The sequence below is a fragment of the Suricata suricatta genome, chromosome 3 (genome assembly GCF_006229205.1).
Source record: "Suricata suricatta isolate VVHF042 chromosome 3, meerkat_22Aug2017_6uvM2_HiC, whole genome shotgun sequence".
Lineage (NCBI taxonomy): Eukaryota > Metazoa > Chordata > Mammalia > Carnivora > Herpestidae > Suricata > Suricata suricatta.
Genome location: NC_043702.1, coordinates 95,503,022 through 95,522,005, shown reverse-complemented (window position 1 = coordinate 95,522,005; position 18,984 = coordinate 95,503,022). Strand labels below are relative to the sequence as shown.

The following is an 18,984-nucleotide window of genomic DNA, read 5'->3' as shown; positions in this document are numbered from 1 at the left end:
AGAATATAATTATATCCCATGTGTTTGTTAAGGTGATTAAAAATAGGCATGAGGATGGAGTACTACATGGCAATGAGAGAGAATGACATATGGCCCTTTGTAGGAAAGTGGATGGACCTTGAGGGTGTCATGCTGAGTGAAGTAAGCCAGGCAGAGAAGGACAGAAACCATCTGTTTGCACTCATAGGTCTAGCAGGAAAACAAGAGAGACCTAATGGAGAACCAGGGGGAGCGGAGGAGGGAGAGAGAGTTGGGGAGAGAGAGGGATGTAAAACTTGAGAGACTATTGAATGCTGAGAATGAACTGAGGGTTGAAGGGGAAGGGGGAGGGGGGAAAAGAGGTGGTGGTGATGGTGGAGGGCACTTAAGGGGAAGAGCACTGGATGTTGTGTGGAAAACAATTTGACAATAAAATATTATTGAAAAAAAATAGTCATGAGGATCTTACAGATATATAGATGAAATTTTTAAAAATAAGACACAAGTTAAAATTCTAACTTTTTAATATTTTTCATTTTAAAAGATAGTTTTTTCTTTTTAAATTTTTTCTAATATTTATTCATTTTTGAGACAGAGATAGAGCATGAGTGGGGTAGGGGCAGAGAGAGAGAGGGAGACACAGAATCCGAAGCAGACTCCAGGATCTGAGCTGACAGCACAGAGCCCAATGCAGGGTTCAAATTCACAGACTGTGAGATCATGACTTGAGCTGAAGTTGGATGCTTAACCACCTGAGACACCCAGGAGCCCCAGTTTTTTATTTATTTTTAAGAGAGAGAGAGAGAGAGAGACAGAGCAAGCAGGGGGAGGGTCAGAGAGAGCAGGAGATACAGAAATTGAAGACAGGCTCCAGGCTCTGAGCTGCTGTCAGCATAGACAGGAGCCCTATGCAGAGCTCAAACCCAGAAGGATGAGATCATGACGTGAGCTGAAGTTGGAAGTTTAACCGACTTGAGCCACTCAGGCGACCCACAGGTTAAAATTCTAAAGATTGAAAACAGTAAAATATGATATTCCCAAAAACTCTAAGAACTAAAGTGAAAAAAAATTAGGATTAATAGCATATTAGCTACTGTAGAAGAAACAGTTAGTGGATCTGAGAATATGGCAAATAGACAATGTAAAAAATAAAACTTCAAAAAACAAGTTGACAAACCATGAAAAGAACATGAGCAACTTGTTGGAATTTTTATTGATAACATTATCTATAAATTTACTGAAGAGGTTTCACATACTAAAAAAGTATTCTAATTCTTAAATATGTATGTCTATCCACTGAGCCTTTAAGATCTCCCAGCAATGATTGTTTGTTTTTCATTTTAGGGGACTTTCACATTTTTATTAATTATTGGATATTGTCTGATTTCTTATGTTACTTTAAATGTTTTGAACTATTTTCAAGTTCTGTATTCCTCTTTTGTGTATTTTGTAACACAGTTGATTTTTGTGTATCAACCTATAAATGTAACCATGAAAAATTCACCCATTGCTATAAGTTTTGTGAAAGTGTCTCAATTCCATATTTTTGTGTGTTTGTTTACATGTATGTCTTCTGCAAAGAAAGATCATTTTCTACTTACATTTCTTTTCTTTCTTCATTCCATTGGCTAAATACTCTCATACAGTGCTGCATAGAGGGCTGAGAGTGGACATTTTTTCCAGTATTGGAGGAAAGCATTAAGTCTTTCAACTTTAAGGATCATGTCAGTTGTAGGATTTTTGTAGATTCCTTTCTTTAAGGGAAGGAATTTCTATTCTCGCTATTATTAATTTATTGTAGTTACTGTTTTTCAAATTTATCAAGTGTTTTCCTCTAACTCCTCAGCATTAACAGAAAAATAAAGCAAGTTGATCGTTAAATGTTATACAGTCATGGATTCTTTGGGTAAACCCCATGTACTCATAATATACATTTACAAACTGGTGGATTTTACTTGCTGGCATTTAGTTAGCAAATTTTGCATCTATATTCATTAGAAATGCCTTTCTTACTTTCTTCTCCTCCTCCTCCTTCCTCTTCCTGTTTTTCTTCCTTCTTTCTTCCATCTCCCTTCTCCCGTGTTCTTCCTTCCTCCTTCTCCCTTCTTCTTCCTTCTTCCTCCTCCACCTCCTCCTCCTCTTCTTCTTCTATCTCTTCCATCTCCTTCCTTCCATCCTTCTCCTCCTTCTCCTCCTCCTTCTTCTTATTATTTCTTCTTGTAATGTTTATGCTGGATTTGGAATTTGGGATACTGACCTTATACTTTCTGAGGCTGTGTATGCATGGTATAAATATATTGAATATTGCACAGAATGCACCATTGAAGCTAACTGGAGTTTTTTGTGGGAAGAATTTTTTTAGTAGATGAGATATTTATATATTGTATTTCCCTGTCTGTTCAGATCCATTTCATCTAAAATATGAAGTTTATCGCCTTAAAATTACTTATTCTATTATCATTCTAATGTGTGTGGGATCTGTTATTGACATTATGTATTTCATTAATGAAAATGGTTGATGATAATGTACATTTTCTTTGAAGATTCTATAGAACTTTATCAACTTTATTGATATTTGAGACAGTCTTCTGTATATTTTCTCTACTGCTATACCATTTACTTTATCATTTATTTCTACTCTTTATTATTTCCTCCCTTCAATGTAATTTGCTCTTCTTTTTCTACCTACTTAATGTGGAAGCTTATATAATTGATTTTAAAGTTTGACTTCTTTACAAAGCAAGAATTTAGAGCCATAAATGTCTTGTCACATTGTCAGATATCTGCAAATTTGAATTCATTATATTTATTTTCTGTGGCTCAAAATATTTTCTCATTATTTTCCTAAATTATTCTTTGATTTGTGTGTTACATAGAAGTACAAGTCTCATAACAAAACATTCTCAGCATTTCTTCTCCATTCCTTATTTTGGCTTCACTTTTGAAGGCTCTTTTCTAATATCATTATCCAAGTTAAGAATTATGTTTTCTTTTCCATCATCATTTAATTAATTAACTTTAATACCATTATACTTACTATACAGTGTTATATTAGTTGTAGGCATGCAATATAGTGATTTAGCAATCCTTTTTTGTAATGTTTATTTAGTTTTGAGAGAGAGGGAGAGGGAGAGAGAGAGAAGAGAGAGAGAGATAAGAGAAGAGAAGAGAAGGGAAGGGGTTGAGAGACATTGAGACAGAATCTGAGGCAGGCTCCAGGCTCTGAGTTGTCTGCACAGTGCCCAATGCAGGGCTCAAACCCACGAACTGAGAAATCATGACCTGAGCCAAAGTTGGACGCTTAACCGACTGAGCCACCCAGGTGCCCCATGATTCAACAATTCTGTGCATTACTCAGTGCTCATCATAAGTGTATTGTTGATCTCCTTCACTTATTTCATCCATTTCCTACCCCCCCCCACCTTTTGGTAACCATGTTTATTCTCTGTAGTTAGGAATGATTTTTGGTTTCTCTTTTTTTTCCTTTTATTCATTTGTTTCTTAAACTCCATCTATGAGTGAAATCATTTGGTATTAGTCTTTCTCTGATTTATTTTACTTAGCATTATGCTCTCTAGATCCATCCATGTTGTTGCAAATGGCAAGATTTTATTCTTTATGGCTGAATAACATTCCTGTGTGTGTGTGTGTGTGTGTGTGTGTGTGTGTGTGTGTGTGAGAGAGAGAGAGACATCTTCTTTATCCATTCAACTCAGTGAACATTGGGGCTGCTTCTGTAATATGGCTATTGTAAATAGTGCCGCAATAAGAAAGGGGTGCATCTTGCCTTTTCAACTAGTGTTTTTGTATTCTTTGCATAAATATCCAGTAGAGTAATTACTGGACTGTATGGCAGTTATATTTTTAATTTTTAAAGGCACCTCCGTACTGCTTTCCACAGTGGCTGCACCAGTTTACATTCACACCGATGGTGCACAAGGATTCCATTTTCTCTATATCTTTGTCAATGTTCTTGTTCCCTGTGGTGTTGATTTTAACCATTCTAATAGGAGTGAAATGATACTTCATTGTGGTTTTGATTTACATTTCCCTGATAATGAGTGATGTCGAGCATCTTTTCATGTGTATGTTAGCCATCTGACATGAAGAGATGTTTCTCTTCCAGTTTTTAAGTGGATTATTTGTTTTGAAGGTGTGAGTTGATTCAGTTATTTATATATTTTGGATACTATCCCTTTGTTGAGTATGTTGTTTGCAAATATCTTCTCCCATTCTGTAGGATATCTTTTAGTTTTGTTGGTTGTTTGCATCATTGTGCAGAAGCTTTTGATCTTGATGTAGTCCCAATAGTTCATTTTTGCTTTTATTTCCCTTGCCTGAGGAGAACTATCTAGAAGAATGTTGCTATGGCTGATGTAATAAAAATTATTGCCTGTACTCTATTCTAGGACTTTTATGATTTCATGTGTTACATTTACTTTTCTGTATGGTGTAAAACAGTGGTCCAGTTTCATTCTTTTGCATGCAGCCATCTAGTTTTCAAAACACCATTTGTCAAAGAGACTGTCTTTACCCCAGTGCACTTTCTTGCCTCTTTTGTTGAAGATTAATTGATCATATAATCATGAGTTTACTTCTGGTCTTTCTATTCTATTCCATTGATATATGTGTCTATTTTGTGCCAGCACTAAATATATATATTATAATATATATACACATAGACACACATATATACTATAATATATACAGTATTATATATACTACATATATACTGATATGCATTACTACATACATACTGTAATATACATTACTACACATATACTGTATATATATATATAATATTATATATAATATATATTATTACTACAGCTGCAATATAACTTGAGATCTGGAATCATGATACCTCAAGTTTTTTCTTTTTCAAGACTGCATTCACTATTAGGAATCTTTTGTGGTTTAATACAAATTTTAGGATTTTTCTAGTTCTTTGAAAAATGTTCATATTTTGATAGACATTTCATTAACTCTGTAGATCTGTGGTTTTATGGTGTTTAGAGTACAGATGTTTCACCTCTTTTGTTCATTTTTTCCTAGATATTTTGTTATTTTTGGTGCAATTGTAAATGGGATTGTTTATTTAAATTCTCTTTGCTGCTTTATTATCAGTGGATAGAAATGCAACAGATTTCTATATGCTGCCACCGTACCAAATTCATCTAGTAGCTTTTTGGTGGATTATTTAAGGTTTTCCTTATGTAGTATCCTGTTATCTGCAACTAGTGAAACTTTTATACTTTGGATGTTTTTCATTTATTTTTGTTGTCTGATTGCTGTGGCTTGGACTTTCACTATTATGTTTAATAAAAGTGAGGTGTCCCTGTCTGTTTCCTGACTGTAGGGGAAATGCTCTCAGTTTCTCACTGTGGGGCATGTTGCTAGCCGTGGCTTTTTCATATATCGCCCTAACTTAATGTTCAGTTATGTTCCCTCTAAACCTAGAGGGTGGGGGGGGGTTTCATCAGGTTGTACCCTGTAGATGCCTTTTCTGTATGTACTGAAATGATCCTATGGTTTTTATCTTGGTGATGTGATGATTCATCTCGAGTAGTTTGTGAATGGTGACCTATGCTTGCATCCCAGGAATAAAACCCATTTGGTTCTAGTGAATGCTTTTCTTTTTAATGTAGGATGTTGTTAGCTAGTATTCTCCTGAGGAGTTTTGCATCCATGTTCATCAAGAGATACTGGCCTGTGTAGTTCTTTGTTCATAATGTCTGTATCTAGTTTTGGCGTCAGGGTAATGCTGGCCTCATAGAAAGAATTCGGTAGCTTCACTTTCTCTTCTGTTTTATGGCATAGTTTGAGACGAGGTATTAACTGTTAAGTGTTGATAGAATTCACCTGTGAAGCTGTTTGGTCCTGGATTTTTGTGTTTGTGTTTTTTGATTACTGATTGAGATTCACTGCTGGTATTCAGTTTGTTCAAATTTTCTATTGCTTCCTTATACAGTTTTGGGAGGTTATATGTTTCTAGGAATTTATCCATTTCTTCTAGGTTGTGCAATTAGCTGTTATATAACCTTTAATATTCCTTTATAATGCTCTTTATTTCTGTGATATCGTTGTTATTTCTCCTCGTTCATTTCTGACTTTCTTATTTGATTCACCCCTCCCTCCCTCATTCCCTTCCTCTCTCTCTCTCTCTCTCTCAATTTATTTATTTTTTATTTAATACTTCTGATAAATCCAGCCATAGGACTATCAATTTTGTTGATCTTTTCAAATAGCCAGCTCCTGGAAACCTCTGTCTCCTTCTAGTCTTTATTTTTTAATGTTTATTTATTTTAGAGAGAGAGAATGCAAGTGGGAGAGTGGCAGAGAGAGGGAGACACAGAATCAAAAGCAGGCTCCAGGCTCTGAGCGTTCAGCACAGAGCCCAATGCAGGGCTTGAACCCATGAACTGTGAGAGCATGACCTGAGCCAAAGTCAGACACTTAACCAAATAAGCCATCCAGGTGCCCCTGTCTCCTTCTAGCCTTAATGATAGGCTTCTTGGATGGAACATTCTTTCTGCAGATTTTTTACTTTCAACACTTTGAATATATCATGTCACTCCTTTCTGACCTGAAAAATCACCTGATAGCTTTATGGGGTTCCCTTTGTATATAACTGCTTCCTTTTCTGTTGATGCTTTTAATATTCTTTCTTTATTGCTACTTTTTGCCATTTCACTTACTATGTATCTTAGTGTGGACCTCTCTGGGTTAATTTTGTTGGGGGCTCTCTCTGCCTCCTGGATCTGCAGGTCTGTTTCCTTCCCTAGAGTTGGTAAGTTTTCAGCTATTATTTCTTCAGATACATTTTTGCAACCTTTAATCTCTCTTCTTCTTCTTACCCCAATAATGTGAATGCTATTAAGCTTGATGTTAAGTATGTTCTCATTTTGCATAACCTTTTTTCCTCACACCTGCTTAGGTGGATTGCTTTCAATTACTCCATCCTCCAGATCATTGATCCATTCTGCTCCTTCCTCTAGTCTACTATTTATTCCATCTAGTGTATTTTAATATCACTTGTTGAGTTCTTCATATCTGATTGTATTCTCTTTTGTTTTCTCTTAAGTGTCTCAGTGATGTCTCCGTTCTTTTCTCAGGTCCAGTAAATATCTTTATGATCATTAATTTAAGTTTTCTATCAATCATATTACCTGTGTCTGTCTCACTTAGGTCTCTTGCTGTGATTTTTGTCCTAGTCTTTCACTTCAGACATACTTCCTCAACCCATTTCATCTAAATCTTGGTGTCAGTTTCTGAGTGTTAGGAAAGTCTGCTACATTTCCTGTGCTTAAGAGCAGTGCCTTAGAAAGAAGAGGTGCTTCCTGCCCTGCAGCGCAGTGCCCCCTGTTCACGAGAACCTGGACGTCGGGGGTGATTCCCACCTGCTGCGGGTTCCCTGCAGTTGTGGCTCAGCCACTTTTTCCATCAGTCCAGTCATCGGCAGTGCCTCTTTTTGTCTGTTGTGGGCAGTGGTTGGTTCCTTTTGTATTAGTGGGTCAGTCTTGGGCTTCCTTGGGCTTGAGTTGTGTCAGACCAGGAGTTTACCCGAGATGCAGTAAAGCCAGACTGCAGGATGCTTTACCTGTTCTGTCCTCTGAGAAGCTTTTCTTGGTGGGTGGGGCCTTCAGTTCAAACCAGCTCACTGTCTCCTGCCCACAGGAGGAGGGCCACAGCCAGAGTAGTGGATGTGGTTATCTTCTCCTGTTCCTGGAACAGCAGTCACTTTGGAGTGCTGCTGGCCTATCAGAGCTCCTTGCACACTGCCAGTCGTGTGGCACCATTTTCGATGGGTTCTGGCCAAGAGTGTGTTGGAGGGGTTGGCTCTGTCAAGGGCAAGGATCCACAAAGTGCATGGGGAGGAAGGGTAGTGGGAGTAAGGTTGTGTTTATCTTCTAGGGAGGGGACCTGCATTTTCTAGGACTAAGGCCTGCCTGGCTGGTGGGGGCAGATGGGAAGTGCAGGGTATGGAGATATGCAGGATGTGCAGTGTTAGCAGATAGCCAGTGTCTGGGCCTTGCTGGTTCCTGCAGGGGGTCATGTGTTTATTCTGGGAGGTGGGGACAGGATATGGTGCCCCCCAGCTCCTTTGTTTCTGAGGTCTCCCAAGGATCCCTGCCACTCCAGCACACTCATGAGATTGACTAGTAAGGAAATATGACTTCTCTGTGCCCCTGGCTGCCCCTGTGCTGTGTCTCTGTGGGCTGTTTGTTGTGCTGTCTCTTTAAGGGCGGGGACCCCTTGCTCTCAGGGTTCTCCTAGAGCCCACTCATTCTTTAAAGTTTTCCATTTTGAGTGCTGTTGGTTGTAAGAACTCCTGAAATTCAGCCCCTCGGGTTTTTAAAGCCAAAATTTGTGAGAATTTTCTTCCCTCTGTGGGCTCCCCAGTGTGAGTCTGCTTCACTCCCGTCTGCACCGTGGCCACATTCATCCCTGCCTCCCTCTCCCAGACAGTGCCAGAGCCCCCTTCGTTGTGGACTTGGTTCTGCTAGACTTCTTGGCATTTTCTGGGTTATTTACACTGAAAGGAGTGTTACCTGGCTGTATCCCTGGGACAAGACATACTTAGGGTTGTCCTATTCTGCCCCCTTCTCTGGAATTCTTCCATCGTCATTTTAAAGACCTTGCTCTATTTTGTCCCCCGATGAGACATTTGCAGTAATTCTTGGCTTTGCTACCATGTATATAATGCATGGATGTAAGGTGTCCTATTTTTAATGATTTAAGGTTATTTTGTTTTTTAAATAACCTTTTCTTTTTGAATAAATCCTGCTTGATGCTTGTTGAGCTATATTATGCTTTTCATCTTATTTAGATTTGGCCTTTATTTCATAAAGTTTAATGCATGCCTCCCCTTTTGACTCTAGTTAAATATTTCATAGATACAGATCCTGACCTATGTTAACTTAGGTTCTGTTCATTTCTTCCATTCTTTTTCTTTCTGTGTTTGGAAGTTTCTATTGATAATGTTTCAAGGTTGCTGATCTAATTATTTTTGGGGGGTAATGTCTAATATACTTTTAGTATTTTCTAGCAAAGTTTTTATTTTCAGATATTTTAAGTTCATAAAGTTCCTTTGAAAATATTCTATTTATATTCACATCAGATTCATCTTATTTCTTGATTTTCAAAATCATATTTTTAATAATTGGTTTAGTGTATTTGTCAGAAAGCTCTCTCCCGGTCATTTCTGAGTCCATTTCTCTTTCCTAGCCTTTTTTCCCCAGTTTGTGTCACAGATTCTAGCTTCCTCACAAAGCCAGTAGTGTTTTATTAGATTCTGACCCTTGTGATATTTACAGTGCTTTGGATTCTGTTCTTTTGGAAATTGTTGGACTTTGTTCTGGCATATGTTTAAGCTCTTTGCAGTTCAGATTAATCATTCCAAGCCTCTGAAAAATATCTTTTTAGTGTGGGTTAGGCTGACCTCTACCATGTGGCTGGTGCAGCTCTACAACTAAGGCATGACTCTTGTGGGCTCCCTCCTCAACAGTCTAGTGTGTTGCCTGATCACAGAATGTTCTAGTATGTTCTAGTACATGATCTGGCATATTGCTTTGATCACAACCCTGCACTTTTAGAGCTCTGGCTTTTTCCCATCTCCCTGTGTGTGCCCAGCTTGGTACTTTGTGCCTTAGGAGCCCAGATGATCCTCCACAGCCCTGTTAAGATTTGTTTTGTTTTTCTCCATTTTGCCTCTTTCTTGCCTGGGTATTTGCCCATCTTCTGAACATTCCAAAAGCTTTAGCCTTTCTAAACTCGAGTGTCTGTCTTTATTTGGACTCTGAGCCATGATTTATACTCTTCTTGGAGTGTTCTTCATTGCACTGAGATTCAGAAAATTATTGCAGCCAGAAAACCAGGGCCATTACATTAAACTCACTCATTTCCCTTCTTCTAGGGATCAGAGTCCTATCTTGACTATTATCAGATGCCTGAAAAGTGTTTATTTATTTATTTTATCTAGTTTTTCTCTTTTCCTAGCAAGAGGCTATTTCTACTTTTAGTTCAGTTACTCCATGACCAGAATACAAATTTATTTTTTAATTGTCAGTGGTTTATCTTTGAAACTTTATTGTTAAATACAAACCCCTTAGACTGAAACATAAGACCTTTATGACCTAGACCCAGCTTGCCCCTATCACCCTTACATATGTCTTTGCTTTTAATTTAAATGTTTGATTCCAGTCACATAGGACAACTTTTATCTTCTAAGTTTGAATATTTTCTTCCCTTCTTGTTTGTACATTCACAATTTTTGCCTTTCTACTGACCTGCTTCCTTGAAATTGTGTCTTTTTTTTTAATCACAGGAAATTAGAACCATCTAACTTTGAATTCTGTCCTCTGAATTCTGCACGTGATTACAGGCACATCAAACCACATCGCTTGTAAATAAGTGTCAACCTCCACAATATAAATTTGCAAGATTAGATGTTCTCAGAGGTTTCTTCTATCACTAAAATGTAAGAAATTCTAGATTATTTAAATAGTATATTTTCAAGGAAGCTATCCCAAACATTCAGTTATAAAATTTTAAATGTAAATACTTAAAACTCTGTATACTTTAATCAAATATTCAGCATCTTTAATCTAAGAACTATCATAAACATCCATTTAATTGTGGATAAAACCATTTGTGTTGTATTTAGAGGAAGCCAGTGTCACCTGATACTTGCTAAGTACAAGGAGGATAGTTTTTTGAAGGTAAAAATCTATTTATACCCCTAACAGACTATCTGTTGGCTAGTTTTTTAAATAAATGACCAGTGGTTTATTAAAATGCTAATTGACAAATGAATAAATGGATGCAGCCAAATGCAACAATGAGTGTAATATACTAATAATTTCTCATGATTCATCTTTATTATCAAATATCCATGGCAAAAATAAACCTAATTACATGTAAACTAAATACATGAGTATAGGGACAGTTGAGAAATTTTTACTTCTAAATAAAAAGGCCATTCATTTACTCATGGGGTCAAAAAAATCAATTCTATTTTAAAAAAAGAACTATAGTAAGAAAAATTTTTAGGAAATTGTAAAGCTACTTTGAAAATATTAGGAGCTGGTAGCATTTCTTTTCATAATAAATTCAGAAAACAATACACAGCTGTTTGGTAAAATAGTGTAAAGAGTAAGAAATGTTAAGATGTGATTTTCAAAGAGGAGAAAATGAAAACAGAAAAAGTAGTAGAGAAGTAAAGAGAGGAAAACAAGAGATCAGAAGGAAACAAGCATGACTGCTAAATAAAGGAGAAAGAAAATGTAAAAAGAGGAAAGAAAATGCTAATGAGACAAAGGACATTTGAAATAATAAGTAATGTTTTGCATATTTGTACCTCGTCTCAAGTCACTGAGCATTTTAATGAAGGGCTTCTTTTCATTAAAAAAGTAATATATGACAAAAAGTAATACATGTTCATTGTAGAGTGTTTGGAAAATAAGAAGAACAAAGGTCACCTGGAAGGCTGGTAGGCAAATGCAAGAATTTTAACATCTGTATTATTTTCTTAAAATTTTACATGCATTTCCAACAGTTTTGTTCATGTGACACAAACATTTGGACTCCTTAATCACTTAAAATATAACTTAAACAGTTTTGAAGAAATTGACTTTTGTAAACATTTTTATTTTTAATCCTAATAGGAACCTGATGTTGACTTAGTAGAATAATTTGACATTTTAATGAAAAACTATTTATAAACATATGAACAATGGACAGGGGTTCATAAGTAATAGTCCAGTAACCCAGGGCTTAGTGGCTAGACCTGCAGGTCAAGGGCAGAGAGCAGTGATGGTTGTGTGAAAAATCGTGACCTTCAGCTAGGAGTTGTGGCCACGGGGGTAACTCCACAGGGATAGATAGGGCTGGAAGAACAGATACACCAAAACCTCTTTTCTCCCTCTTCTCAGTCATCCAGAAGATTCACTTTAGCTGAAACCAACTGGCACCCAAATGGAACAGAAACTAAGTCCTCCATATAGATTCCTTCTGAGGCAGAAACCAAAGGGGTAAGACACTAAGATCCAGTGGTTCTAGGAGGACAAATGGAACACATTCGGGGCTCTAATATTTCATTAAAGTTTACTTACAAATCCCCCTCTTTTATCATTTATGATTTGTTTCCTACTATCATCAATAATGCTCTTAGATTTTCTCTAGTTAGAATCATTTCCTCAGTATAAACCATTAGGAGGAAAAATAACAGGTGAACAGATCTAGAAGATTTAAGGCTTATGACTGCTGTAATTTATTTTTCTTACTGCAAGTTACAAGAGTATATCCTTATTAGCAATGTATATTTTTGATGTTATTGTTTGGAAAATTATATGGCAATGTTTTACTCTGCATTTCTTTGATAACTATTGGGTTTAAAGGTTTCCATGTTTTCATTTTTTTTAATGTTGTTTTCATATACTATTTTAGGTCATGTGGCCCAAATGAATTATGATGAATTTACTAGAGTAACAAAGATTAATCCAAAATCCATTAATCCAAAAATTTACTTGATATTGAATGTATTTTATCTCAATACATGTCTTTTAGAAAGAAAATTAAGCACCTGCCTATGCCACATGCCCCTTTTTGAGTTTTTTGACCCTGAGATAATCATAATTGGCTTATTTCTCTTCTACGAAAATGTTTCATTGTTTGCTGTAGATATTATTAGAAAACATTGCCTTATAACTGTAGAATAAAGTTAATTAAGATCAGACTGGAAACTTTTAGAAAATCATCATTTTGCAATATAATATATATTCACTGCATCCTATGGTGCAAATCTCATCTTCACAAAAAATTTCATTTGCTAATTTGCCTGAAAGGAAATTGATCCTATGATATACTAATTTGTCTCAGATCCCACAAAAGGTATGTAATGAACTCATTTTGTATACTGACTTTTTAATCTGTAAAATTCAAGCCTCTCTTTTATCAAATACTGTTTTATTGTTATCATTGACATTAGTGTTAATACTGAACAGATTAATTTGCCTACCATAAATTCTTTAAGGTTTATACTGATAAGTGGAAACTAAATGATGTGTTCACCTATTCTTAACCACACAAAACTCCTTTACAAATTAAGCAACTGTGTCTTTCTAGAGCAGGGAGGAAATCTCCATATGTTGGTATCTGAAGAGCATAAAAATAACATTGTTTTTCAACAATACAGTCTAATATCAAGACTCACTCTTAAATACAAGGTGTGAAAGACAAAAACACAATAAGTTGTCATCTTCAAGGTGTGATTATGAATTAGGGAAACAGAGGGTAATCTGTTTTAGAAAGGCTATGTCTTGGCTGCTTTTGGTTTTTGTTTTGTTGTTGTTGTTGGTTTTTGGCTAGGCCACATTTGTATATTTTGCCTCTGAACACACCAAAGCAGCTATGTTCCCACTTCAAAAGGGAAGCAAGAAAGCTAATAATTCTCTGGGTTTTGTCCTAGGTCCTAAACACATGATAACACCTAAGAAGAAGTGGATCCCAAAGAACTGGATTCCAAACATGGTCCAAGACATTTGCTTTGAAAACACTGCAGCCGCCACGGGCATCAATACCTCCTACCTTCATGATTCATGAAATAACAACTATTATTCACCTGTTACTCACCTTTGATTGGACCCTACCCTGCACTTCTAAAGAAGCATGTGCCCTATATCCTTTTCCAATATAAAACCAAGCAACAGTGAGACTTCTCCTCCTTTCTAAGTCTCCTACATCAATTATGAACCCTATTTTGGAGTCACATAGAATTCCTGGCTCTGCTACCTATTAATTAGTATGAATTAGGCAAGTTATTTTAAAGATGAGGAAATTGAGTCACAGGGAGGTTAAATAAGATAATAAAATTATCTCTGAGAACGAAATTAGATCATAGTAGCCTAATTTAAATCACCTGACCATAAGAGTATTTATTGAATAAAACTGAAAGAAGGAAAAGGAACATGTAAGAAAGGCAGGCAGTATCTAGCTATTCATATTTTAGACTACCTCAACCAACCACACATTTACTTATCTACCAAAATTTCTGAAACACATTGACCATATCTTCCTAGCAAGGTCCACCCATCCTCTGTCCTACTGTTTGATAATTAAATACATAAAAGAATAAATGAATATATAAAACTAGAAAGCCCTAGATATCTGAAATAGGATAGAAAAAATTAAAAAAAGCATTTTTCATAATTTCCCCCCAAAATAATAATCTCTATGAGGGCCAGGAAAAAAATGAACAGGAGCAGTAAGGGGCTGGTAGGCTGGCATGTACCTAAATGAGCCTCTTCTTCAGTCCTCTTTCAATTGAGACAGACCCCCTATTTCCAGCTGCAACGTGGCTCAAACCACTTGCTTTACTGTTTCTCTTACATAAACAAGGTCCAGTTGATGGTACCTACGCAACTTCCCCACACTGAAAACACCTGTGATAAGGGTTCTATAGGACTCAGACACTCAGAATATATGATACCTCATCCCAGTGCCCGCCGGGACTGTTCCACATGGGCGTGTTTGTGTACTTACTTGCTGGGTTTTCCGTGCTATGTAGGCTGACCATTGGGATGCCTGGGCCTGGATTTTAAAAACATATGTATAAAAATATGTATAAATATTTTAAAGACATTAAAGTAATAATGATTGGAAAGGCTACATGACAGTGTTATTGTTTCCAAATGCAAGTATTTCATATTAAAAGCGTAATGAAACAAACCAGATAACTACATTTCATCACTAACTAAGGATGTTATATTGGAAAAAAAACATTTGGGGGAAAGAAACTATTTCCAGAGATCATTTTTAAGATTTTCCCTTCTCCAAAATGCTTTGTACTTCCGTATTTCTACAGTTCCCAATCTTATGCTCCCTACTCTCTTACAGAACAGTGATGCCTAGAATGCTGGTTCATGACTCTGTGCCCCCTCATTATTTCATCCAAAATTAAATTCTATTTACCACTCAGTCAAGAAAGAAAGAGCGCATGTGTCATAGAAATATCTCATCGATAAGATAAAAATTTGGTTCTAATTATATACTAATTTAAAAAATACATTAACTGGAATCACCAAATGTTTCAGATATACTAGTTAACTCCGTGTAACTATACGAGGTTATCCTTAAGATTTATTCCTCTACAGAACTATATCTAGAGGCCTAATGGTTTCTCCCTGGTGTCCTCAAACAAGCACTTTTTTATTACATTGTTTTCAGATACCAAGAGGAAAAAAAACCTAAAAAGAACAAGTGTTGATTTATTCTTCAGGGTATCTTAAAAGAGGACAGCTTCAGGGACCAGTTGATTCAAGAACACTCAGTCCATCACATTATAAGGGACACATGTCTCCCATTTTATCTCTGGGAAATACAGAATCTATTTAAGAGGCAATGATTCCTATCAGTGTAACCTAGATATACCATACTACTATATTAGTCGATAGAGTATTTTTACTGGATAGAACTAGTTGGGCCGAATGTAAACTCTCTGAATTTCAGGATGCTAGACTTAGGCAACTGAATTTCTGTAGATCCTAAATCTCTTAACAGTCAAGCTAGTATTTTAATAAAAGGACTGTTGTTTCTTTCTAAAGACTAGATAGTTTATTGTTGTAGCTTGACTTTGCTGATGTAGATATGCTTATTCACTTTTTTTTTAAGTTGACATTCAAACAGCTCTTAGTAATCATAAGTAAATGTTGACTCCCAATTATGGTTTCTACACGAAGACGCAATTTGTATCTAAGTAAATCCATAGTTTCTAACTTAAGAAAACAAATTTAGAGTATCAAATCATATAGCTAGAGAGTAATAGTTACTCATGATAGTAATAGATACTGATTAAATAAAATAATTACCTTTACAGAGTAGTAAGAAATGTTGATTCATAGGACTAAAACTGGCATCAAAATATGTACATTGGTCTTTCATAAAATTACATGAAATGCATTGACGATTCAATAATCCTTCAGTAGAAGCACTGCGAAAATAAAAAGAAAATTAGAAATGGTACCTTTCCAGGTACTTGAATGAGGGACATACACTGAAAGATGAACATAGGAGCCACAGCATTGCTTATATTGTGGTTTCTTGTCAGTTAGGACCTACCATATAAACGCAAAGCCAATGTCCATTACTACTGTTAAGAGACACGTTTTCTTCTCTGTAATAAAATTAAAATCATGTCCCTTTATAGGTATATGAAAGTATGTATATATGCATGCTTCTCAATAAAGGAACTGATTTCCACAGGCCTCAATATAACTTATTCTTTTTTTATATTTTTTACATTTATTTATTTTTGAGAAACAGAGAGTGTGAACAGGGGAGGGGCAGCGAGAAAGAGAGAGAGACACAGAATCTGAAGCAGGCTCCAGGCTCTGAGCCAGCGGTCAGCACACAGTCTGATGTGGGGCTTGAACCCACAAACCGTGAGATCATGATCTGAGCCTGATGCTCAACTGACTGAGCCATCCAGGCACCCATCAATATAATTTATTCTTATCTGCCTTTTCTCTATAGATATTTCTTTGTAAAGTTTTAAAAGGAAGTGCCCATAGAGATTAGAATAAACTCACCATCAGTAAATATTCATTGAAAGAATTAATCAATGTTTTCACAACTCACACAAAGAATCAAGTTCATTTCCTAAATTCAGAATTCTAAACATTAGAATTTGGTATCCATCAAAGTTTCCCACTAAATAGATACACTGAAAATACTGGCACTAAACACGTGCACTGAAGTTTTTGGTAAAGGAACATTATTTTTTTGTGATAATATAATCTTAATGATCATTCATACTTTGAGACATCAGGGACGTAGGTAAAGAGAAAAGCCATCATCTCTTCATTTTACAAATAATGATGCTAAAGGTCAGAGGGATTGAGATATTTACCCAATGTTAAATTTCCTATGTAATAGGGGCATTTATTTGATGTATCATAAATTATTCTGACAGCTGGAAATGCTGAAGCTATATCTTAAACTTGGAGAAAATAATGAAACCTGGCTCTGGACATGGGGAGGGGCACGGGTACTGTGTAAGCTCCAGAACCAATTGAGATAGATGTTAAGTATAGTTCATGAACTCAAAATTTCACATTTCAAACATTCTGGTTTCATTAGAAACCAAAATTTTCCTTTACTGCTCTAACAATCAATATGCACTAGGCATTTAATACTTTAGCTCATGCCACCTTTATGGTAACTTACAAGGTAGTTATACCTGATTTTTTCTCTTTGAAACTACTCTATGCGTGTATATACATTCCCACACACATATGCCATAGCATTTATCATTTTAATCATATTTAAGCATAAAATTCAGTGTCATTAGTTATACTCACGGCATTGTGCAGCAGTCTCCACAGAGAGGCTAACGCGTACGTTTCCCACAGCTACTTAAAGGACACAACTAGAATTTAAACCCTTTCCCTCTCTACTCCATGTAACTTTTCAGATTCGAGTTCCTCAGAGGGTATTTATCATTACTTAGATCATAATCTAAATTATGGTCACCTATTGAGATAAAGAAATGCGCATTTTGAGACAACATTCATTCTAGCCCTGACTTTGGCACCATTTGTGATTCTTCAGGGGTATCTCATCCCATAAATTTAGTCAACCAATGATTATTTTTATGACCTGGGTAAGACAGTGAGTTTTCTGGGTTAAACAGTAACGTTATCTTACAGTCAAGCCAACTGGCATTTGCCGAGCCACTTAAGGGGAAATTTATTGGTACTATATTTCCTCTATAACATGGCCTGCTTCACGGGTACAGTTCATAGATAGACTGACTATTCTCCTTCAGTCACTAGAGAGCAAAGACAAGCACACAAATCCAAGGGGTCATTTTGATTCAAATCACATTTTAGCCTAATTATATTGGGAAGAGAGATTGAAATAGTTCCATTGGCTGAAATGGGCCTAGTCTAATCTTTTGACACTGTCATTTTTCTTTAAGAGTTTCATAAAATGAGAGAAATAAAACTTTGATCTACTAGTTCCACAACCTTAAATTGGTCAGAACTGCCATCGCTTCAAGATCAGCTTCAGATCACCAAAAAGAAAAAAGTGACCACTGCTTTAACCGAGGTCGCTAAGCCAAAACTAGAATCTGTCTGCATAAACAGCTGTTCTTCCTTTGGAAGTCATTAGGATTGAGAATATGGGTTTCAGACTCTAAGAGAAAAAACAAAACAATCCATACAACAAAGAAAAGAAAAATCACATATCTAGAGAGGTGATAAAAATAGACAATTGCTTCAGATGAAAACAATTTATGCATAAATAAGAGTGTGTTGTGAATTAGGGGGAGTTTAGGTGCTTTAAACATGCATTTTTACTCTCAAGGGAAAGTCTAAGCTACTGGGTAAGAATCAGTGGTGACACTTCCTCAAACATGATGAATTTCCCCTGAGAATATGCCATGGCAGTTTTGACACTTTAAAAATGAATCTGTGAAATGGAAATTAGAAAGTGTATATAAAGTCTAGAATTAATAAGTTGCTTGCCAGACAAAAATAAAAGTCATTCTTATGAGGTCCTGGTAAAAGCCTTCTGAGTGAGGAGACATTTTAATACTAAATAGGTATGACCTTAAGCATCTTTTATGAATATAACTTTCCATCTGGGAAAAGTGGGCAGATGAAAACATTACCCAGCTAATGCTTTATTTTAGTAAAGAATGAGTGTTCCAGGCTTAAATAACAATCTTAGTAGGTTTCACACCCTATGGGGGCAAGGGAGGAAAACTTCCCATTGATCTACTCTTCTAAGTGTTCCCAATCATTTTATATTGTTTGAGAATAAATTACCAGTGTGCAATATAAATGCACTGAAAATTCAGAAGGAAGCTTAGCAGAAGAAAGGTCCACTGAGGAAAATACACAAATTCCTGGGAGGAGGGTAGTTGAGAAAAGCAAGCCTTAGAAAAAAAGATATTTTGAGACTGTAAAAGGAGGTGAGGAAAAATATTTTTTTTTTTTAAAA

General features: G+C 36.1%; 1 protein-coding gene across 1 annotated transcript in view; it reads right to left on the bottom strand.

The window, feature by feature from the left end:
• Window positions 1-18,984, bottom strand: part of DPP10 (dipeptidyl peptidase like 10) — a 617,838-nt gene that overhangs the window by 43,574 nt on the left and 555,280 nt on the right. Inside the window, exons 16-17 of the mRNA XM_029933326.1 lie at window positions 15,846-15,967; window positions 14,521-14,568 (exon numbers count right to left, since the gene is read on the bottom strand). Of these exons, the coding sequence (XP_029789186.1) occupies window positions 14,521-14,568; window positions 15,846-15,967 (170 nt within the window). The remainder of the gene's footprint in view (window positions 1-14,520; window positions 14,569-15,845; window positions 15,968-18,984) is intronic.